We start from the raw sequence: 25,002 nt of genomic DNA on the forward strand, positions 1-25,002 counted from the left end.
TTGGCTTCATGAATGGCAGTGCAGTATATATGAGGAGGCGTATATGTGTAAGTACACTATCTCTTGAACACAGTATTGGTGGAACTGTGAGGGTATGTTCATACTACATAAATTCTTCTTTGGAATCTGTGATTAATGTCAATGCAGACTTTAAGTGCTATCCCATTAGCAGTGTAGTATTGGGTGGATTACGCCAAAAGAAGGAACATGTTCTATCTTTTGGCGGAATCCAATTCCATGGCAGAAGTTCTGTTATAGAAATGTCAGAATTTCCATAATGGGAACATATCCTAACACTCTGAGGTACCATTTTGGCATCAAACACAAAATAATGGGAAGCATCAGACTGAGGAAATTTGCTATAGAAGGAAACAACCTGTTATAGGTCCAAGATGCTTCGATGTCAAACTCAGTGGAGACATGTCATGGCTGGAAGGAGTCATCATAAGGGCCCAAGCTAAAGGTAGACAAAGGGTTAGAGACATACAGTACTCTAATAAGAGAGGCCATTATTTATGATTCACTGAAATCATTCTGCCTTTGACTGCTTCTGATCGGCACTGGATTCATTTGTACAGCCTATAGAAAGATGTTGTATGGAAGCTCTTCTTCTTCTTACATACTGTGAATCATTCCTTGCTCCTTTTTCCTATCTCTCTCTCTCTCTCTCTCTTTCTCTCTCTCTCTCTCTCTGCCGAGACATGCCTGATTTAATCTATGCAACTAATGATCAGATTCTGGCAATTTACATTTCCTCTATATAAAGCTATGCTATCTATGGCACCATAGAATTAGCTGCTATTATTAAAGGAAGATAGCTGTTCTGTATGTGACAAACAGCTGAGGCACTTGCTAGGCGCATACAGAGAAGGAAGATTTCAGTCTCTGTCAACCTGTCTGCAAAGAAAAAGCCTCAGGCTTGCTTTGTGAGATAGTGGAACTTAAAGTGTTGCGGAGAAGAGTGAGGAGGCTTTAGTCAAAAAGCACAATGCATTCTTGTTACTGTTTCCATCTTTTTAAAAACATAATTCCATTTAAGTAGAATAGGACAAAACATGACAAAATGACAACGTGACACTTGCACTTCTAAGACTTTTCCCCCCTCTATACATCCATCTTAATGTTAATGTTTTAAGGTATGCAATGGCAGTTATTGCAAACAATAACATGGAAGCATGAGTTTAGACCACCAGAAGTGCAATACCTTAATAGCAATGAGAGGGGCATGAGGACTTTTATAACAACTTAAAAAAATATATATACAGGACTCTGGAAAAATACTTTTTATTCTGAGAAACTACTTTTTATTCTGTGGACTATATGTATATATACATATATCTGAATGGTTTCCATGTTATACTACATTTACTAGCTGGACAAGACTTTCCTCAGCACACTAAGATCAACAGAACCCCTTAACAGTTCTAATATAAAAGAATCTGCCTCTGATGAGAAAACCCCTTTAAGAGACAAACCCAGACAGACTACAGAATTAACATATGGTGACTGCAAGGCCCAGAGAAGCAAGAAAAACTTTCTGCCTCTGCTATAGGGTTAACAATGACCATGTGTAATATATTTATCTGGCCACTTCTGGTCCTCAGTCAGCAGCATCCGCGCTACTCTGATGAAGTCCTGTACATTGCAGGGCCATTCTTCACTAATGACATGGCCAATCAGGAGGTGGGAGCACAAGGCCAATCAGCTGTGGAGCCAGTGCTTTAACCACCCAGCAGTGGGATATTTACACAGGGCAATGCACTAGTTGAGTTGCCCATAATTGTGGTCCCTTTGCCTATTCCCCGTATTCTGACCAAACCTGACATGACTTTTTGCCTGTACTTTGATTATTCTATTTCTATCTTTCTGTGCACATAGTGGCATGTAGGAACCAATTCCCAGCCAGAAGCTGCTAATTAGGAGGGAGGTGGTTGGGGTGAGTTCAGGTCTACATTGATCCCTACCAGACAATAGCAGGCAATGTTTTTCCACTACTCAGTAATCCAATTATTGCACTCCTTAAAGGGGTACTCCAGTGCTTAGACATCCTATCCCTTATCCAAAGGATAGGGGATAAGATGCCTGACCACGGGAGTCCCGCCGCTGGGGACCCCCGTGATCATGCACGCGGTACCCCGTTTGTAATCAGTCCCCGAAATGTGTTCGCTCCGGGTCTGATTACGGGCGATCACAGGCGGTCGGCGTGTGACGTCACTCCTGCGCCCCCGTGTGACATCACGCTCCGCCCCTCAATGCAAGCCTACAGGAGGGGGCGTGATAGCTGTCACGCCCCCTTCCATAGGCTTGCATTGAGGGGTGGAGCATGACGTCACATGGGAGTGCAGGCGTGACGTCACACGCCGCCCTGTGATCGCCCGTAATCAGACCCGGAGTGAACACACTCCGGGGACTGATTACAAATGGGGTGCCGCGTGCAAGATCACGGGTGTCCCCAGCGGCAGGACTCCCGCGGTGAGGCATCTTATCCCCTATCCAAAGGATAGGGGATAAGATGCCTCACCGCGGGAGTCCTGCCGCTGGGGACACCCGTGATCTTGCACGCGGCACCCCATTTGTAATCAGTCCCCGAAATGTGTTCGCTCCGGGTCTGATTACGGGCGATCACAGGCGGTTGGCGTGTGGCGTCACTCCTGCGCCCCCGTGTGACATCACGCTCCGCCCCTCAATGCAAGCCCACAGGAGGGGGCGTGATAGCTGTCACGCCCCCTTCCATAGGCTTGCATTGAGGGGTGGAGCGTGACGTCACATGGGAGTGCAGGCGTGACGTCACACGCCGCCCTGTGATCGCCCGTAATCAGACCCGGAGTGAACACACTCCGGGGACTGATTACAAAAGGGTGCGCCGCGTGCAAGATCACGGGTGTCCCCAGCGGCAAGACTCCCGCGGTGAGGCATCTTATCCCCTATCCTTTGGATAGGGGATAAGATGTCTAAGCACCAGAATACCCCTTTAACAACTAAAGCCTTTACTATGTTTCCTTCAAACAATAGTACTCAAACTGTTGTTATAGCTCATCTATACAAAGGAATAGTGAATTGTGTACTTAGACATATTAGATGGAACATCTCCATTGTATTTGAAATCCTCTTCAAGTCCTTTTCCTCAACAGATGTTTAATGTTCTCAGCTTTCACTGGTATACTCTCAAAATGTTACATGAGAAATCTGCATAAGATTGTAAATTTTTGAAATATTGGCCTGGATAGATTAGCACCAATGTTCATCATAGCTTATTTGAAGTGACTCAGATCACACTGTTTTTTTCATTCTAATATGGATTAAAGGGGTACTCCACTGGAAAACATCTTATCCTCCATTCAAAGGATCGGGGATGAGATGTCTGATCAAGGGGGTCCGGACCCTGGGGACCCCCCAGTGATCTCTGGGCCGGTAGCAGCAGCGTCTGGAATGCGGTAGCTTGTGACAAGTGACATGGAGGGAGCCTGGTATTTTCGTAATTGTTGTCTTCAATTGCATCAGAATTTGGTTCATGTTAGCACATTCTTATTGAAAACACATTTATTTTAGACTTTAGACACTCTTTACGCCTCATCCAAGGGGGCATGGTTTTATGCAAAGAGGAAATTGCTTTAAGGGGAAGGGGGCAAGGCCAAATAATCCATTAGAGAAGTTTATTTTTGAAAAGGATGGCGCCTCTGATGTCCACAGAAAACTGCCACCAATATAAGTGTTGAATCCAGAGCATTGTAAGTGGTACGGCTCCACTGTGGAAATTCTTTTTAGCTTTACTTCACTTTACCGCATTGCCATAACGTACTTCAAAGGTCCTGATATTTATTTTTTTTACTGTTTTTTGCATTGAGAAACCCAAATGTGTTGCTTTCCTGCTATGACTTTTAAATGGTACATTAATATATAATAAGCATTAATATTGAGATTAATTTGTATCGGAAGGATTAAAGAGCTATTTGCATGCTAAGATGATTTTAGTTACAGTGTGTTGAATATATAAATTGTTTGAGCATGTAACACCAATTCAAGCAGAAATATTTCTCTGCAGGGATATTATCAGTGTTTTAGGTGGGTACTAATTTCTTTTCATTAGACACAACACAGTATTTCTTTCCCAGGTGACCTTATTCTCATCATTGGTGGCAATGACTTTTTCCTTCACTTTCAAGAAAAAGTACTGTTCTCAATTATGACCAACACAAACAAGTAATTGATGTTACACGTTACTGAGCTACATTCCAAAGTCAATATACAGTATGACCTCCACTGTCAATGTATCTTGATAGAACTAAAATAAAATCAATTAAATTTTCAATTCAGGCACTTAATCTTTCAAGCCTTGTTCAGATGTTTTCTTTTTATTTATTGAGAAGCTCTCGATCATATGTTTTCTTTTTTTAGACAAAATATATTTCTACAGGACAAAGGAATAGTTTACTTTAGCGTTCTTATTTTTTATTGGAAACGTTAGCGTTCTTATTTTTATTGGAAGCGTGTTTATTTTTTATTGTGGTAATTAATTGTGCGTAAAAGATACAATGTAATTGAAACATTTATCAAAAAACATAAGGCTCAGTTATCAAAACTGTCTAAAAGAAAAATTGACCTTGATGCCGTTAGCAATCTGTCATTGTGCTCTACATGCAGGGCTGTATTTACAGCTCATGCTGCCCTAGGCACGTAGACTCAGACACCCTTTAGGGTGATCCCACATGCTTAGGAATACTTTTATTCAAATCTGTCTCAAACATGCAGCAGAACTGCATGCATTTTAGCCCTATACACAAAAAGTAGTAAAATCAATCACAAATCTACATCATAATGACCATGTTGTGGGTGCAAATCTGCAGGTAAATTCCACGGCGGTTCTCTGGAAGAGGATATTTTTTTTTCTTCAGAGCATGGCATGACTGCAGCAGCTACATTAAAAAATAATTATATATATATATATATATATATATATATATATATATATATATATATATATATTACTGAATTGCTGCCCCTCTCAACACTGTCGCCAAGGGCACGGGCCCAAAGGTGCCCATGACAAATACAGCCCTGTCTGAATGCACGACTGTTGTGCCATTCAAACTCCTCGCCATTATTGTGTGGTAAAAAAGAAATGTGGTTCTGGAGACTCCTGTTTTAGTGGAGTAGGACCTCCCAGCAAGTATATATTTATTACCTTTCCTATGGATAGGCAATAAATGTGTTTTATGTGATAACCCTTTTTAAGAAATAAAAGTTGGTTCCCCATGACCAGCAAGGCCGTATCTATTTTTTCATTCTATAAAATACATAAATATTTAAACAGGAATATTTGACTAAATAACAAATTAAGATATTTATGCAAAACAATTTAAAAAAATCATATTTCCTTTGTCACTTTAGGGAATTTGCTGTCAAAGAAAAAAAATGGTTTTACACAATGCTTAAAATAATTGGTGTTACCAATAAGCATCATTGAAATGCAACAGTATTTAGCAAATGCTATTCATGGAATAATATTATTCATGATGTAAATTCATTACAAATTCAAAGGGTTCTGTTGGATTAACCCCAGATTCACTGACACTGGAAGGTTAATGCTGAAAAGATAAGGAATGTTTTAGAATAAAATGAACAGAAATGAGTATAATGTATTCAGCTGAAAATGTGATGATACCATAGATTGATTTATTAAAAACTCAATCTATGGCTACTAGTGCATGCACCACGTGTGCACTATGGGGGACATTTGTCCAGAGTAAAAGTTGCTGAGTTGCCCATAGCAACCAATCAGATCGCCTTTTAAATAATGAAAGAAGCAATCTGATTGGTTGCTATGGGCAACTCAGCAACTTTTCCTCTGGACAGATTTTTATGAATCTCCCCCTATATGTTTTATATGGTTATTTTCAACTTGTTACTTTTCTCTGTTTCTCTTACTTTCCTCTCTTTTCTCTATTTGCGCTGGGTCCCCAGCCAGCCTGATGTGCTAATTCAATACTTTTTACACAAAGCGCAGCGGGGGCCATATATATGGCTGCCGCTGCGCTACGTGTGAGAAGTTTTGTACTAGCGCATCAGGCTGGCCGGGGACCCTAACACAATGCCACCGGCTTCCCCGGCCAGCCCGCCCAATGTGCTAATACAATACTTTACACGTAGTGCTGCGGAGGCATAAATATATATTAAAGCTCTGTGGGGGCATATATATATATATATATATATATGTATATGGGGGTCGACACACGCGGGGGGAGAGTAGGGGGTGTGTAGTGTTTAGAGTACTTTTCAGGGCTGAAGTAAATTGGTGCGGGTTAGTGTGTAAAGGACGGGAGCTGCAACTTTTGTGCGACATTCAGAGAAAAGTCACACATCTTGAATCGATCACCACTGCATAAAAGTAGCCTAAAGCACTGCACATGGTAGTTCATTTTCAGATATGATCTATAGCAAAAGTCGCACAGAAGTGACTGAGACTTTTGATGCAACTTTTAAAATAGAAAAAAAAAAGTCTAAAAAGCTTGATGACACATCATGTAATGTACTGAACTGGCTTAATGTAGAGATGGTACAAGGTAAGTTAAGTGATATAAATGTAAGCAAATCCCCAGGACCGGATGGACTACACCCAAGAGTTCTTAGAGAGGTAAGTTCAGTAATATCTGTACCCCTGTTCATGATATTTAGAGATTCTCTGGTGTCTGGTATTGTGCCAAGGGACTGGCGCAAGGCGAATGTGGTGCCAATCTTCAAAAAGGGCTCTAGGTCTTCCCCAGGAAACTATAGACCGGTAAGTTTAACGTGCATTGTGGGTAAATTGTTTGAAGGACTTATAAGGGATTACATACAGGAATACATAGGGGATAATTGTATTATAAGTGATAGCCAGCATGGGTTTACTAAGGATAGAAGTTGTCAAACCAATCTAATTTGCTTTTATGAAGAGGTGAGTAGAAGCCTTGACAGAGGAATGGCTGTGGATATAGTGTTTCTGGATTTTGCTAAAGCATTTGATACTGTCCCTCATAGACGTCTGACAGGTACGTTAAGGTCTTTGGGTTTGGAAATTTTAGTTTGTAACTGGATTGAACACTGGCTCATGGATCGTACCCAGAGAGTGGTGGTCAATGATTCGTACTCTGATTGGTCCCCGGTTATTAGTGGTGTACCCCAAGGTTCTGTACTGGGCCCGCTGTTGTTTAATTTATTTATTAATGATATAGAGGATGGTATTAACAGCTCTGTTTCTATCTTTGCAGATGACACCAAGCTTTGTAGCACAGTACAGTCTATAGAGGATGTGCATAAGTTACAAGATGACTTGGATAGACTAAGTGTCTGGGCATCCACTTGGCAAATGAGGTTCAATGTGGATAAATGTAAAGTTATGCATCTGGGTACTAATAACCTGCATGCATCGTATGTCTTAGGGGGGATTAAACTGGCAGAGTCACTGGTAGAGAAGGATCTGGGTGTACTTGTAGATCACAGACTACAGAATAGCATGCAATGTCAGGCTGCTGCTTCCAAAGCCGGCAGGATATTGTCATGTATCAAAAGAGGAATGGACTCAAGGGACAGGGACATAATACTCCCCCTTTATAAATCATTGGTACGGCCTTACCTGGAATATGCTGTTCAGTTTTGGGCACCTGTCCATAAAAGGGACACTGCGGAGTTGGAAAGGGTGCAGAGACGCGCGACTAAACTAATATGGGGAATGGAACATCTTAGCTATGAGGAGCGATTAAAGGAGTTACAATTGTTTAGTCTTGAGAAGAGACGTTTAAGGGGGGATATGATAAACGTATATAAGTATATTAATGGCCCATACAAAAAATATGGAGAAAAACTGTTCCAGGTTAAACCCCCCCAAAGGACGAGGGGGCACTCCCTCCGTCTGGAGAAGAAAAAGTTTAGTCTCAAGGGGCGACACGCCTTCTTTAGCATGAGAACTGTGAACTTATGGAACAGTCTACCTCAGGAACTGGTCCCAGCAGGAACAATTAACAGCTTTAAAACAGGATTAGATACATTCCTGGAACAAAATAAGATTAATGCTTATGAAGAAATATAAAATCTCATCCCTTCCCCAATATCGCGCCACACCCCTACCCCTTAATTCCCTGGTTGAACTTGATGGACATATGTCTTTTTTCGACCGTACTAACTATGTAACTATGTAACTATGAATTCCCCTCTAAATGCTTCCAGACAGTGAGAAGATTATAAGGTAGAATTTAGGGGTCAAAATAGCGAGTACTTCTCTAAGGGTGAGACTTAGTGGCACAGAAATGGAAAGTATCCTGTATTTTTTTTTACTTGCTGGCTATGACAGATGCCTTTAATGAGTTTCTCTGTCACCCATAAACTCACATGTTACCCCCTAGTAACCCAGAAACTGTAAATTTGATTTTGTTTTCATTTTTTTCCTCTCACATTCTAAGTGCCGTAAATCTTTAAGTTTGTCATCTACAGAAAAATATGAGGGCTTGTTTTTTTTTGTGGTACCAATTGTACTTTAGGTCTTAACAGTGGAACGTTCATAGCAGGCAACAGATAACAGATCCTCCAAGCCCAAATCCACCACTAATGTGACATATAATTGTTTTATTGCCATTATTATTTTGACAGTGTCATCTAAACAGTTAAAATAGCGGGCATCAGGGACAACTCCATACCAGCTATTAGTTGCAGCCCTCAGGTTTTCAAGGTATGGAGTGGGATTGGATCACAAGCCCATTTCACATGACTGTGTGACGTATAGCAATTTATATGCACATTTCTAATTAATAGGACTTGTCTACCCAGTATCTGAAAACTGTGCAGGAGTTCAATGCAAAGTAGCGTTGTTTGGCTTTTGTAAACAATTAAACATTTTTTATATTTCATTCCCTTTAAGAAATAACATAGAATCTGAACAGGGTGTGAAAGTCAAGCTAAAAATAAGGTATAACATAAGGGATATTGTTGCACTGTCAGACTTTATATGCATAACAACAGCCACTAAATTAATAGATTTGAGAACATTTTTAAATTCCAAAATCTTTAAAAAAGTTTGGTTTGCAGCGAATAAGTTCTAACTAAAAATGCAATGCACACTGTCTAAGAGCTTTACAGCCCTGTAAAACACTGCTAGGTTCCCTAGGTATGTATTAAAGCAGACTTAAAGTGATTGTAAAGCTAAAGTTAAAGGGACACTCTGCTCCTAGATATGTTATTCTCTAGCTAATGTCATGCCATGCCAGCTCCATTCATATCTATCTGTATTGGGGTATCAAAATAGTCTAGGAGAAAAAGCTTCTATTCAAATGTGTTCATCTTTGTCATTATAGTCTTGCATTATTCAGAGTTCACTAATTTCAAACTTCTTATTTATAACTCCTTAACCCCTTAAGGACCAGGCCATTTTACACCTTAAGGACCAGAGCGTTGTTTGCAATTCTGACCACTGTCACTTTAAACATTAATAACTCTGGAATGCTTTTACTTATCATTCTGATTCTGAGATTGTTTTTTCGTGACATATTCTACTTTAACTTAGTGGTAAAATTTTATGGTAACTTGCATCCTTTCTTGGTGAAAAATCCCAAAATTTGATGAAAAAAATGAAAATTTTGCATTTTTCTAACTTTGAAGCTCTCTGCTTGTAAGGAAAATGGATATTCAAAATAAAACATTTTTGGGTTCACATATACAATATGTCTACTTTATGTTTGCATCATAAAATTAATGAGTTTTTACTTTTGGAAGACACCAGAGGGCTTCAAAGTTCAGCAGCAATTTGGAAATTTTTCACAAAATTTTCAAACTCGCTATTTTTCATGGACCAGTTCAGGTTTGAAGTGGATTTGAAGGGTCTTCATATTGGAAATACCCCATAAATGACCCCATTATAAAAACTACACCCCCCAAAGTATTCAAAATGACATTCAATAAGTGTATTAACCCTTTAGGTGTTTCACAGGAATAGCAGAAAAGTGAAGGAGAAAATTCACAATCTTCATTTTTTACACTCGCATGTTCTTGTAGACCCAATTTTTGAATTTTTGCAAGGGATAAAAAGGAGAAAATTTTTACTTGTATTTGAAACCCAATTTCTCTTGAGTAAGGACATACCTCATATGTCTATGTTAATTGTTCGGTGGGAGCAGTAGAGGGCTCAGAAGGGAAGGAGCGTCAAATGGTTTTTGGGGGGCATGTCACCTATAGGAAGCCCCTATGGTGCCAGGACAGCAAAAAAAAACACATGGCATACCATTTTGGAAACTAGACCCCTCAGGGAACGTAACAAGGGGTAAAGTGAACCTTAATACCCCACAGGTGATTCACGACTTTTGCATATGTTAAAAAAAAAAAATTTTTTACCTAAAATGCTTGGTTTCCCAAAATGTTTACATTTTTAAAAAGGGTAATAGCAGAAAATACCCCCCAAAATTTGAAGCCAAATTTCTCCCGATTCAGAAAACACCCCATATGGGGGTGAGAAGTGCTCTGCTGGCGCACTACAGGTCTCAGAAGAGAAGGAGTCACATTTGGCTTTTTGAAAGCAAATTTTGCTCTGGGGGCATGCCGCATTTAGGAAGCCCCTATGGTGCCAGAACAGCAAAAAAAAACACATGGAATACCATTTTGGAAACTAGACCCCTCGGGGAACGTAACAAGGGGTAATGTGAACCTTAATACCCTACAGGTGTTTCACGACTTTTGCATATGTAAAAAAAAACATTTTGTTTTTACCTAAAATGCTTGGTTTCCCAAAATGTTTACATTTTTTAAAAGGGTAATAGCAGAAAATACCCCCCAAAATTTGAAGCTCAATTTCTCCCGATTCAGAAAACACCCCATATGGGGGTGAGAAGTGCTCTGCTGGCACACTACAGGTCTCAGAAGAGGAGGAGTCACATTTGGCTTTTTGAAAGCAAATTTTGCTCTGGGGGCATGCCGCATTTAGGAAGCCCCTGTGGTGCCAGGACAGCAAAAAAAAAACACATGGCATACTATTTTGGAAACTAGACCCCTCGGGGAACGTAACAAGGGGTAATGTGAACCTTAATATCCCACAGGTGATTCACAACTTTTGCATATGTAAAAAAAAATAATAATTTTTTTACCTAAAATGTTGGTTTCCCAAAAATTTTAGATTTTTAAAAAGGGTAATAGCAGAAAATACCCCCCATAATTTGTAACACAATTTCTCCCGAGTACGGTGATACCCCATATGTGACCCTAAACTGTTGCCTTGAAACACGACAGGGCTCCAAAGTGAGAGCGCCATGCGCATTTGAGGCCTGAATTATGGACTTGCATAGGGGTGGACATAGGGGTATTCTACGCCAGTGATTCCCAAATAGGGTACCTCCAGCTGTTGTAAAAGTCCCAGCATGCCTGGACAGTCAGTGGCTGTCTGGTAATACTGGGAGTAGTTGTTTTGCAACAGCTGGAGGCTCCGTTTTGGAAACAGTGGCGTACCAGACGTTTTTCATTTTTATTGGGGAGGGGAGGGGGGCTGTGTAGGGGAATGTGCATATGTAGTGTTTTTTACTTTTTATTTTATTTTGTGGTAGTGTAGTGTAGTGTTTTTAGGGTACAGTCGCACGGGCGGGGGGTTCACAGTAGTTTCTCGCTGGCAGTTTGAGCAGCGGCAGAAATTTTGCCGCACCTCAAACTTGCAGCCGGATACTTACTGTAATCCTCCGCCCATGTGAGTGTACCCTGTACGTTCACATTGGGGGGGGGGAACATCCAGCTGTTGCAAAACTACAACTCCCAGCATGTAGGGTCTATAAGTGCATGCTGGGAGTTGTAGTTTTGCAACAGCTGGAGGCTCCGTTTTGGAAACGGTGGCGTACCAGACGTTTTTCATTTTTATTGGGGAGGGGAGAGGGGCTGTGTAGGGGTATGTGTATATGTAGTGTTTTTTTACTTTTTATTTTATTTTGTGTTAGTGTAGTGTTTTTAGGGTACAGTCACACGGGCGGGGGGTTCACAGTAGTTTCTCGCTGGCAGCTTGAGCTGCAGCAGAAACTTTGCTGCAGCTCAAACTCGCAGCCGGATACTTGCTGTAATCCTCCGCCCATGTGAGTGTACCCTGTACGTTCACATTGGGGGGGGGGGGGGAGAAACATCCAGCTGTTGCAAAACTACAACTCCCAGAATGTACGGTCTATCAGTGCATGCTGGGAGTTGTAGTTTTGCAACAGCTGGAGGCACACTGGTTGTGAAACACCGAGTTTGGCAACAAACTCAGTGTTTTGCAACCAGTGTGCCTTCAGCTGTTGCAAAAGCTACAAACCCCAGCATGTACGGACAGCGGAAGGGCATGCTGGGTGTTGCAGTTATGCAACAGCGGGAGGCATACTTCTTTGGCTGGGGATTGTAGTTATGCAACAGCTGGAGACACACTGGTTTGCTACTTAACTCAGTGTGCCTTCAGCTGTTGCAAAACTACAACTCTCAGCAGTCACCGACAGCCAACGGGCATGCTGGGAGTTGTAGTTATGCAACCAGCAGATGCACCACTACAACTCCCAGCATGCACTTTAGCTGTTTGTACAAGCTGGGAGCTGTAGTTACACAACAGCTGAAGGTACACTTTTCCATAGAAAGAATGTGCCTCCAGCTGTTGCAAAACCATAAGTCCCAGCATGCCCATAAGTGCATGCTGGGAGTTGTGGTGGTCTGCCTCCTCCAGTTGCATAACTACAGCTCCCAGCATGCCCTTTTTGCATGCTGGGAGCTGTTGCTAAGCAACAGCAGGAGGCTGTCACTCACCTCCTGCTGCTGCTTGATCGCCGCACAGGTCAGTCCCGCTGCCGCCGCCGTCGTCGCTCCTGGGGCCCCGATCCCAACATTAACGCCGGGGATCGGGGTCCCCAGCACCCGGGGTGCACGTCCCGCACCTGCTCACGTCCTCCGGAAGAGGGGCGGAGCGGGTGCGGGAGTGACACCCGCAGCAAGTGCCCTGATTGGTCGGCCGGGAATCCGGCCGACGAATCAGGGCGATCGTGAGGTGGCACCAGTGCCACCTAACCCCTGCAGGCTCTGGCTGTTCGGGGCCGTCTCTGACGGCCCCGATCAGCCAGTAATTCCGGGTCACCGGGTCACTGGATACCCGATTGACCTGGAATAGCCGCAGATCGCTGGACTGAATTGTCCAGCGATCTGCGGCCATCGCCGACATGGCGGGGCATAATGACCCCCCTGGGCGATATGCCGCGATGCCTGCTGAACGATTTCAGCAGGCATCGGGCACCGGCTGCCCTTCGGCTAGCGGCGGGGGGCCGGGAATGGACAGGACGTACTCCTTTGTCCTCGGTCCTTAAGGACTCGGAACTGGGGGCGTAGGAGTACGTCCATTGTCCTTAAGGGGTTAAGGACACATGACGTACTGGAACGTCATGTGTCCACTCCCGATCTATAACGCGGGGCCACGGCATGGCCCTGCGTCATAGCGGGTCGGGCCCGGCCTCTAACATAGAGGCCGGGACCCGTGACTAATAGTGCGCTGCATTGATCGCGGTGCCGCGCGCTATTAACCCTTTAGACGCGGCGTTAAAAGTTGAACGCCGCGTCTAAAGTGAAAGTGAAAGTATGCCGGTTAGCTCAGTGGGCTGTTCTGGATAGCTGTGGCGAAATCGCAGCATCCCGAACAGCTTACAGGACAGCTGGAGGGTCCCTACCTGCCTCCTCGCTGTCCGATCGCCGAATGACTGCTCAGTGCCTGAGATCCAGGCATGAGCATTCAAGCGGCAGAATCATCGATCACTGGTTTCCGATGAGAAACCAGTGGTCAATGTAATAGATCAGTGTGTGCAGTGTTATAGGCCCCCATTGGGAGCTATAACACTGCAAAAAAAAGTGGAAAAAAAAAAGTGAATAAAGATCATTTAACCCCTTCCCTATTAAAAGTTTGAATAACCCCCCTTTCCCCATAAAAAAACACAGTGTAAATAAAAATGAAAATAAACATATATGGTATCGCCGCATGCGGAAATGTCCGAATTATAAAAATATATTGTTAATTAAACCGCACTGTCAATGGCGTACGCGCAAAAAAAATCCAAACTCCAAAATAGTGCATTTTTGGTCACTTTTTATATCAATTAGTCCTATCAATGCAAAAATGATACCGCTAAAAACTTCAGATCATGGCGCAAAAATGAGCCCTCATACTTCCCCATATGCGCAAAAATAAAAAAGTTATAGGGGTCAGAAGATGACAATTTTTAACTTATTAATTTTCCTGCATGTAGTTATGTTTTTTTCCAGAAGTACGACAAAATCAAACCTATACAAGTAGAGTATCATTTTAATTGTATGGACCTACAGAATAAAGATAAGGTGTCATTTTTACCGAGCAAAATGACTGATCTCCTTACAAAGTAGAATTGGTGGCGCAAAAAATAAGCCATCATATGGATTTTTAGGTGCAAAATTTTAAGAGTTATGATTTTTTAAAGGCAAGGAGGAAAAAATAAAAATGCAAAAACGGAAAAACCCTCGGTCCTTAAGGGGATAATGTCTATTTGAATTATCTGATTTCGTTTTTTCATACTATTAGATTAATTCAAATGTACAAAAATTTATGAAAAATCTATTCTTTACTAACTAAATGCCTAGCTGGTTCTGTCACCAACATGCTCACTGATAGAATACATGGCAGGGGTGTTCTTTTATCTACCCTTTCCTTGTCCAACCATTCCTTTACCAAACTTTTCTTTTTTTAGATGTTGAGGTACTATTTTTGTTTTTATGGTAATATTTAACTCACTAACTATTCAAGTGGTAGAGAAACTAACAGTCAACTTTCACTGTCACAGCTATAAATGCTTCATTTTAATATTCCTAGACAATACAGGTAAAGTGGTGTACAAGGCCTAATCAAGTTTCACTCTCACAGCTAGAAATGCAGAATCACTGGACACAGTAATACAGGTCAGCCCAGGCCATGGCACAATGCTTTGCTCAAATTGATTTGCATTGTAATGTGCATGCTATATATTACTGTGTTCCTTAGTTCCACAGTGAGTTAGTTTTTTCAAGATGGCCGTAACACAGTGCATACGGTTTTATCAGTCCTTTTAAACCCAACTCTATGCTGTCTCCTAAATTGGCCTTTGAGCTGTATGCATGACTAACCTGCAGTAATGGGATCTTGCTGATAGCTGCAAAGTATTCTAGGCTAGCATGAATTCATCTCAGTGTTTCTACTTCCTGATCTTGTGCATTCAGGTGCCAAAAACGAACTTGGCAAAGTTCTAATGTCCGCCGAACATAATTTACACAAAGTTCTGAGCAAAACCGGGCTCTATGGTTTTAGCTCGCTCATCTCTAGAACTGAACAGGGAGCTCTGACAAATATTACATATTCACCTTTTAACCCTTTTTGCTATGACACACTTCTATGTAGCCCTAGCACAGTGGTACAATAAAAGTAAACTAATGTTTCATTAGTAATGCATTTGTCTGTTGACAGTTCAGCAACACAGCCTATTTAGTACATGTGATTTCTACTAAATAAGGGTCAGTCTTTAGACTAAGCTCAGCCTGTGATTTTTCGCTTGATTAAATAGTAATTAAGCAGTAATGAAAAATATGGAGCTTGATTACAATTAATATAATTGCACAAGTCAGTTTGTATCTTCATTTTCTGCATGCTGTGCTGAATTGGAATGACAATGATCCCTTAATAGCCCATGAATGGAACCACCACACAGATGACATAATTGAAAGCAGGAATTAAGGGAGAACACGTGCACAAACTGAAACTCTGATTCCAAAAAGAGTTTCTTTTGACAGTTACTATGAATATTTATTCATGGCATTGCATATTAAAAGAATGTCGAGATAGGAATGCTATTTGGAACTTGAGTTCGTTTGAAAAGAACATCTATATGCATTTGTGGGTTTCATGTAGATGAAAACACTCAGGGGTATGTATATATACAGGAACATTTCCATGCAATATAGACACCAAATCATGTTAGATTTATAATGCAGCTTGTTATACCTACTTGAAAATTGTATAGAAAACCCAGACTTGCTGATGAAAAAATCACTATCAAATTGTAATGTCAAGGAGTTGAATGTGCTGTGAATGTCCTCGGGGAGAGAAGAACCACTCCATTCTTTCAGAAGAACATCACTGTCTACAGGTCCATCCCATACCTTAAGGATATCGTGTGAGACTTCTGTGTCAAAAACTATAAAGTGAAGGCTAGAAAAGGAAAAAGACCAGACAGTATATATAATGTTCAGCTGCAAACAATAAAATATGCATTGCACTGTCACTTGAAATATAATGTTCAACTCAAACAAGAAAGAAAGCAAACCAACAGTACAGATAAAAATTGTTGTTCTCAAAATATATGGTCTTGTAAGCTGCCCAGTAAAAATGTAGGAAATGCAACTAGGTCAGATTTACTTCTAAATGATTTTTATACATTATATTGGATTATGTTTAAGAAAATGCACTCAACTAAAAACATATCAAAATATCAGTCTCCTGTTAAGGGTGGTTTCTAGGTGAAAATCTATCTATCTATCTCTCTATATATTTGGGAACTAGACATATTCTTCCCTCTGTTTGATCCCATCTTTCGTACAAAGAATTAGATTCCCTTGGTAGATTGGTAAGAGTGTTTCCTATCATTGAATTTATTTTTACATCATCCTGTATCTGTTAGAAATAAAGTGTGGCAACACAAAGGTGTCGCTAGGGGGTCCAATACCCATTTCGGGTCATATTTGTACTAGAGACAAGTGAGTCAAAGGACTTCCTGGTTGTGGGAAAGCTTTCTTGGTTGGGACCCTGAGTGACGTGTTATTTTCCCCACTTCATCTCTCCAAGAGGTCCCAAAATCAGTCAACAGGAAACGCAGTCTTGTGTTGGGTCTGGGATAAGAACAGGATATGGGGGTTGGTAGCTGATCTGATGGTGATCTGTGTATGAGGTACTATCCCCGCTCTTACCAAACGCCTATTGAGCCTTACAATGGCAATGGGATTTCTTAATTCCAGGGGGAGAGAGATGTTGTTGTTCCCCAAATAAAGTAAGTGTTTGGACATATATTTCAAGTGAACTGCAAACAATCTCTTTTCTAAGTGAAGGGGACATAAGGGTCCACACAAAGGCACCCAGTCAAAGTTTTAGCACTCTGTTATGTGTATTATATGTTATTTTTAAGCAATAATATAAGAATATAATAAGTTATCAGCTAATATTGCGGTTACATTTGGTTATATGTTTTGTTTAGATGGAATTTGAGCACACAAGATCATTTTCTCTGATAGGGACGATAAAACAATACCTATCTATCCTTAAATACATTGTAGTTTTGTGATAGTTTACTCACTGATCAAATAAAAATAATACTATTGACATCACCCCCCCCCCACACACACACACACACAAATACACACACACACACACACACACACTCTTACAGTTTTAATAGGGAGTTTTAAAGTAGGAAAGCTGGAAGTTTATAGGGGGCCAATGCATCATTTATAGCATCTATTTCAATATTTGTGGATTTTAACTTTGTGGCTCCATATGAATCAATATGGATGAATCATGTTTCCAGATATTGGTTACTTAAATGATATCCAATCATTATATAGGATAAGATCTAATATCTAAAATAAAAAAAATAAAAAAACACCATGTACATGCTACCAATATATAGATACTGTAAGCTAGATAGCTAGATAAACTAGATAGCTAAGATCATACATTCTACTTATGGTATATTTCTGCCTTTTTCACTGCATTAGAGATAACATACACCACATGATATACTGTATAGTATGGCATAAACTCTAAGGGTGTTACCTAATTGACTTTCCAGGGTCTGCTTCAAGAATCCAAGTGCAGTGTAAATTATTTTCATAGGGTGCTGGATAACCTGGAGACAGGATGCGTCCAGATGCTGCAGCATAAATCCGACCACCGCATTCAGCTGCATATGGAAAATGGATGTTAAAAATCAACCACAATTTATAAATGGCATTCATTTCTATTATCTGCTCATCTATCTACAGCCTAAAGGGAACATCATACAGTATGTAAATAGATAAAGGGTTATTTATTATTGGTAGTAAAAATTAATGCAGTATCATGCACAAGCTGAGATGCCACTAAAAGCACTAGAAATTTGAATTTGACACATCGAATCTAGAGTTAAAGGGGTATTCCAGGCCAAAACTTTTTTTTATATATCAACTGGCTCCGGAAAGTTAAACAGATTTGTAAATTACTTCTATTAAAAAACTCTTAATCCTTCCAATAGTTATTAGCTTCTGAAGTTGAGTTGCTGTTTTCTGTCTAACTGCTTTCTGATGACTCACGTCCCGGGAGCTGTCCAGCTCCTATGGGGATATTCTCCCATCATGCACAGCTCCCGGGACGTGACATCATCATTGAGCAGTTAGACAGAAAACTTAGGAAGCTAATAACTATTGGAAGGATTAAGATTTTTTAATATACGTAATTTACAAATCTGTTTCACTTTACGGAGCCAGTTGATATATAAAATAAACCCTTTAAGAATGGTTATGCACAATTCAAAACAAATGTCATGTGATCACATCTTCTGTCTTAGTGAACAAAGTATCTTCACTTAAGGAACCTCAGGTGAGCCACTGCTCAAGAAATATAAGGCAGATCCTATCTAGTATAGCTTTATAACCAAATGTGAGCAGAGAAAGCAGCCAATCCGTTAGCAGCCAATGGCCATGATTTACTATTGTAAACCCAACATGTTTTGTCGGGTTGTGCACCAGAAATTCTGTCTGTGCCAGAATGTGCACCAAAATTGAAAAAACCCTGACCAACTCTTTTTACTGAGAAACCCCAAAAAATGGGCGTGTCCATTGGGTAAAGGGTGTGTGGTGGGTTGCCAAAAAGGGGGAGTGTCCCCAACATTTTCAAATAATCCCAACATCTTTACTAAGGTTTCCACAGAAAATGTGGTGGATTTGAGCTGAGGAAAACCCTACAGCTCAGAGCATGTGAGAAAGAATATGTCACCTAGACATTTTGTAATAAAAAGAACCAACTACTGAACCATGTTCTATTTTCTGATTGTATTTTTTGTACATTATTATGGGGGTAGACATATTGTGTGCTTCTGTTTTGCTCCATTAACAGCATTTAGACACCAGTGCATGAACAGAGGCACAGCAGACTAGAAAGGACCATTTAGTCTTCTATAGAACAGTTTTCTAGGCATGCACTGTGACCTTTGTAGATGTGATTGCACAGGAAGGAAGAAGGGAAACTGTGACTATGACTTACTGAAAATAACCTGATCCAATTTTATCTATTCCCATTTTACTGTAAGTCTACCTGTGCTCATAAGGAGCATATGGAAAGTTTTCTCTACATAACAGGAAATCTTAGCTTGCTATTAGGCTTAATGACCAGAATAAAACTTTATTTTAAAACATAGATAGTAAAATGGAAATTTTTAAACAAACCTCCCAAAAAAATCTTAGGCAATATGTTTTAGCACAAAAAGTTAATTAAAAAATTAAAGGGGTACTCCGGCCCTAAGACCCAAAGGATAGGGGATAAGATGTCTGATGGCGGGGGTCCTACCGCTGGGGACCCCCGCTATCTCGCATGCAGCACCCACCTTTAGGAGCTGCACGCAGCACTGCAGTCTTGGAGTCTGCCGGGTCATAACTACAGGGTATTGTGACGTCACGACTTTGCCCATGTGTAATGTCACACCCGGGCCCCGCAATGCAAGTCTAAGGGAGAGGTGTGGTGGCACATGGGGGCGGAGTCGTGATGTCATCATACTCCGGCCCCATGGTCACGACCAGGCAGACTCCGAGGCTGCAGCGCTGCATGCAGCTACCAGAGGTGGGTGCTGCATGCGATATAGTGGGAATCCCCAGTGGCGGGACCCCCTGCGATCAGACATCTTATCCCCTATCCTTTGGATGGGGGATAAGATGTCTTAGGTCTGGAGTACCCCTTTAAGTTATTTTCTGATGATACTTTCCCTTTAAAGTAATATCTAGAAGCAAACAATGCTCAGAAACTCAGCAATAAGGCTTATGTTATACATAGTGCTTTTGACCCTTTTTTTTTTTTTTTTTTTTGTATTTAAGAATAATTTTATTCTGCTAAAGCATGTGCTAGATAACTTAGGCAAATTATCTTTTTATTTCTGGTATTGGTCCCAAATCCCATTCTTCTCTATTGAAAAGCTGTAGAAAATGTTTATTCTAAGTATTGCAAATAAGAAATATGATAATAAAGATACATAAAAAAAATAATTACAAACACATACAGAAAAATGAAAAAACAAGTATGTACAATGGAAGGCTAAATATTGCAAAACTGTGGTGAAAATGGCTTTATAAGGCTGAGTTCACATATGTCTGGTGTCCGGCACAGTTTCCCTCCAGCATGCATCCGAGGGAAACTGATGCTAGAACTGATCCCATTCATTTAAATGGGACAGTTCACAATCATCCAGTGTCTCAATTTTGACGTCAGATGGTTAAACACAGAGCTTGCTGTGTTCCCCTGTCCGGCGTCCACGAACAATGGACGCTGGATGCGATACAATTGATGACAACTGATGGATGTTCTAGGTTGAGTTCACCTATGCTGGATAACGGACATATGTGAACTCAGCCTAACAATTTATCTGATTTAACTCACCTTCTAAATTCATAATCTACATCTATATGTATAAAACTCAACATGTGCATGTATGTATGTATGTATGTGTGTGTGTATGTTACAGCATCACATCCAAATAGCTAAAGATATTAACATGAAACTTGGCACACATTACTTATATGCCTACAAAAAACATAGGATAGGTGATTTAACCCTTACTCACCCCAATTTGCCAGGGGCGGGGTTTATGTTTAAAGTCCTATACAACTCTATGGGAAATATATGTTACCGCATAACTTTGAAACGGTTGGAGATATTTCGATAATACTTGGTCACATGTTACTAATATGTCCACTTAAAATGTAGGATAGTTAATTTAACCCTTAACTACCCCCATTTGTGAGGGTTGGGGTTTTCGTTTAAAGTCCCATGCAAATCAATAGGGAATGCATGTTCCCACATAACTTCCGTACGGCTGGAGATATTTCAATACCTGGTACACATATTACGGGTTGGGATAGGAGGTCGGGATAGGAGGACAAGATAGATGGACTGGATAGGAGGTCGGGATAGGAGATCTGGATAGGAGGTCGTGATAGGAGGTCGAGATAGGAGGACGAGATCGACATAGGAGGACGGGATAGGAGGTCAGGATAGGAGGTCGAGACAGGAGTTCGAGATTGGAGGACGAGATATGAGGTCAAGATAAGAGGTCGGGATAGGAGGATGGGATAGAAGGATGGAATAGGAGGTCAGGATAGGAGGATGGGATATGAGGTCAAGATATGATGACGGGATAGGAGGTCGGGATAGGAGGACGGGATATGGGGTTGGGATATGACAACAATATGTGAGGATGGTATGTGAAGTCCAAAGCTTCTTCCTTTGTTTATATTCCTCCCCAACAAGGATTAGGAAGGAAAAATCAGGCAACACCGGGTACTGCGCTAGTATATATATAAAACTCAACGTGTGTGTGTGTGTGTGTGTGTGTGCATGTACATATGTGTGTGTATGTTCCAGCATCCCTTCCAAACCGCTAAAGATATTTACATGAAACTTTGCACACATGTTACTTATATGTCAACAACGAACACAACAAACATAGGTTAGGTAATTTAACCCTAACCCACTCCCATTTGCGATAGTCGGGGTTTTTATTTAAAGTCCCATACAAGTCTAAGGGAAATATATGTTGCTGCATAACTTCTAAACAGCTGGAGATATTTCAATAATACTTGGTCACATGTTACTTATATTTCAAATAAAAATGTATAATAGTTAAATAAACCTCTAACCTGCCCCCGTATGTGAAGGATGTGGTTTTTGTTTTAAGTCCCATGCAAGAATATAGGACTTTTGGTGCCTTACTCCACAAGATCCGCTCTGCTTCTCCTGGTGAATGTGTCAGTCTGGCTGGTAAGCCACACCCTCCCTGCATGCCATGCCCCATCTCACACGCCCACCTTTTAAGCCACACTCCTTTTATTGAGGAATATATGAGGAAGGGATATGAGGTTGGCATATGAGGCCAGGATATGGAGATGGGATATGGGGACGGGATATGAGGTCGTTATATGAGGTAGGGATATAGGGACGGGATATAGGGATGGGATATGAGGCCAGGATATGGAGATGGGATATGGGAACGGGATATGAGGATGGCATATGAGGTCAGGTATGAGGACAGGATATAGGGATGGGATATGGGGTCAAGATATGAGAACAAAATATGAGGACAGGATGTGAGGTCGGAATATGAGGAGGGGATTTGGGGTCGGGATATAAGGAGAGGATATTGGGTCAGGATGTAGGGATGGAATATGAGGACAAAAGCGTCCTCCTTTGTTGCTTTTCCTCCCCCACAAGGATGAGGTAGGAAAAACCAGGCAGCACCGGGTACTCAGCTAGTTCATTCATAAATGTATACATTACCACGTTAAATACTATTCAATATTCCTTCCTCAATTCATAGCTCTTGAGCATTGCATTTTATTAAGTAAACATAGGCCATTATAAATTGCTTTGTATAAAACAATATGGTTGCTAAGTGAACTTGTAAACATATTATATTATTTGTTGTCTAAAGATCCTGATGTTAAACCTTGTGTTCCATGTTTCAGAGCTGACATCTCCCAACATTTCTTGCTGGCTCAATGTGTAAACAGAACTTGCTCTGCTTATTTGCACCCTGAAATAGTATTTCCATGAGGTACAATAAAGCATTCTGTTATAAGAAAAACTATATAACCACTTTATGAGTTGTGTTCATATTCTGTAGTGAAGATTTGTTTGTTTACTTTTATTTCCCAAAATTGAGTTTTACCATGAATTTGGCAAAAATGAAAAATAAATAAATAAAAAAAAAGTACTGCTAGTGGAATTGTGTGAACAGAACTTTATACAGTAGATCCTCTAAAAACTGTTTGTGGCTTAATAGTTACATAGAATATAATTATAAATTCACCTCTGGATAATAATAAAGGCTATTACAATGCACCAATGCAGGATAAGTACTGCAGTATTTGTAAGCTGCATAATTGTTGATGTGTATGAGATCTACATATAAAATGTAAGGTTTAAATTTATGAATTCTATGTTTTTAGCTGAAGATTACACAAAATGTTCTGTTGCACTGGGTCATCTGTACCACGTTTTACCATAGAATTTAGACAATTTTTCTACACTATTTACAAGACCTCTTAAAAACATAAAACAAAAGTATACATCAACACAATATTACCAGTGCATGTTGGCAGAGGCTTATTCCACACTCTCCGATCACCACTTAGACATGTCAAAATACTGCTCCCATGCATTGTATATCCAGGATTGCAACTATACATAATAGTTGTATCAGCAAAGTGACCCTCATCACGTATCTTATAACCATAATTTGGTATTCCTGGGTCTTCACATTTTATGAGTTCAAAACCTGCAAAAAATTAGAATGACAATATTATAAAAGGAATAAAAAAAATGCATGTTAATATAAGGATATGATGGTTGTTCTAATATAATCACTAAAAAATTAAGAAACATACATTAGCAGCAATTATAGCACCAAAGTCATGCGTAGAACAGATTTTAGGCTAATTGTGGCCCTGGGCAAATTGGGTCACTTGGCCTGATCTGTGCTGCATCTCGACTGTTGTAATTTAATGGACTTTTCACCTATTTGGTGTATTGATGATGACTTAGAATTGTGGGGTACAGACATCATATCTGACCAATAGATTCCTCCTCTCTACACACTGCTCCCCCCCCATATACTGCTTTCAATTGCCTCCTACCTCTCATATACTGCCTCCTACGCCTCCCAAATACTGCTCCCAATGGCAGCTCTCCCACATATGCTGCTTACTATGGTCTCCTTTCTCTCATATTCTGTTTCATATGGTACCACCCATGTCCTGTTTCCCTTGACTTCTTCAGTCTCATATATAGACACTGCTTTGTCTGCCCCCCCCCCCCATATACTACTCCCTATGGCAGCTTGTCTCAAATATATTGTTCCCTATGTCCCCCTACATAGTAATATCTATTCCCCCGTCTTTTATATACCGCTCCATATGCCTCCATATACGGCCTCTTATGCCTACAAAATAAGCTGGTCTCCTCACCTTCCTTCCACAGTCCTCCCCCCATTGATTTTCCCTATAACCTCCTTCTCCTCATGAGTGCACACTGTTCAGCAAGAGCGTGGCAGGTCCTTGCAGATACAGTAAGTTTTTTTGGCTGGCCTATTTTTTTGTAAATGGCAGCTAAATGCATGCAATGTACCTGTAGCTGCCTCCCCACTCCTCGCTACCTGGTATCTTGGTAATGAAGGCACTTGGCAATTGCTCAGGTTGCCCTCCCACTAACGGAAGCTTGTGCCCTCTGTTTCTTGCTTAATACCCCAGGAGTCTAGATGGAGATTATAATTCTTGCCATTCTACATTCAAATCTACATTAGGAGAAAACACAAATAGCTTCATCCACATAGAGGGAGTTTCTAAATAACTTCTTCTCAGTAGGCATTCATGGGGTAATGAAGCTGGCTCTGATGGAACCAATATACCAGGCTTTTCTGTTTATACTATAGCTGTCATTGTTAAGGGGCATTGTGGCTGCTATGGGTGAACTGTTGTTATCACTGTTTGCATGACAGTATGGATGGTACTGTTATAAGGTACTATATATCTTGTACTATTATAGAGAATAGTGACATGTCACTTATTTATCTGCCTGAAAAAACACCAGTTTTTATACACACTGTGTGCACAATCACTTTCTGATAGGCTTACAGAACACACATTAATAGTAACAATATGGATGCCTTATATAATCATTGTCACTGGGATACAGCGGTTATTGGGATGTAGACATTG

The 25,002-nt window shown here is 40.7% G+C and overlaps 1 protein-coding gene across 3 annotated transcripts in view; it reads right to left on the minus strand.

Annotated features, from left to right (window-relative positions):
- Positions 1-25,002, minus strand: part of CSMD1 (CUB and Sushi multiple domains 1) — a 1,887,231-nt gene that overhangs the window by 405,728 nt on the left and 1,456,501 nt on the right. For all 3 annotated transcript variants that reach the window (XM_056565713.1, XM_056565712.1, XM_056565715.1), the window contains exons 24-26: positions 23,373-23,564; positions 17,822-17,948; positions 16,002-16,204 (exon numbers count right to left, since the gene is read on the minus strand). In XM_056565713.1, the coding sequence (XP_056421688.1) occupies positions 16,002-16,204; positions 17,822-17,948; positions 23,373-23,564 (522 nt within the window). The remainder of the gene's footprint in view (positions 1-16,001; positions 16,205-17,821; positions 17,949-23,372; positions 23,565-25,002) is intronic.

Source organism: Hyla sarda, chromosome 3, assembly GCF_029499605.1.
Source record: "Hyla sarda isolate aHylSar1 chromosome 3, aHylSar1.hap1, whole genome shotgun sequence".
NCBI lineage: Eukaryota > Metazoa > Chordata > Amphibia > Anura > Hylidae > Hyla > Hyla sarda.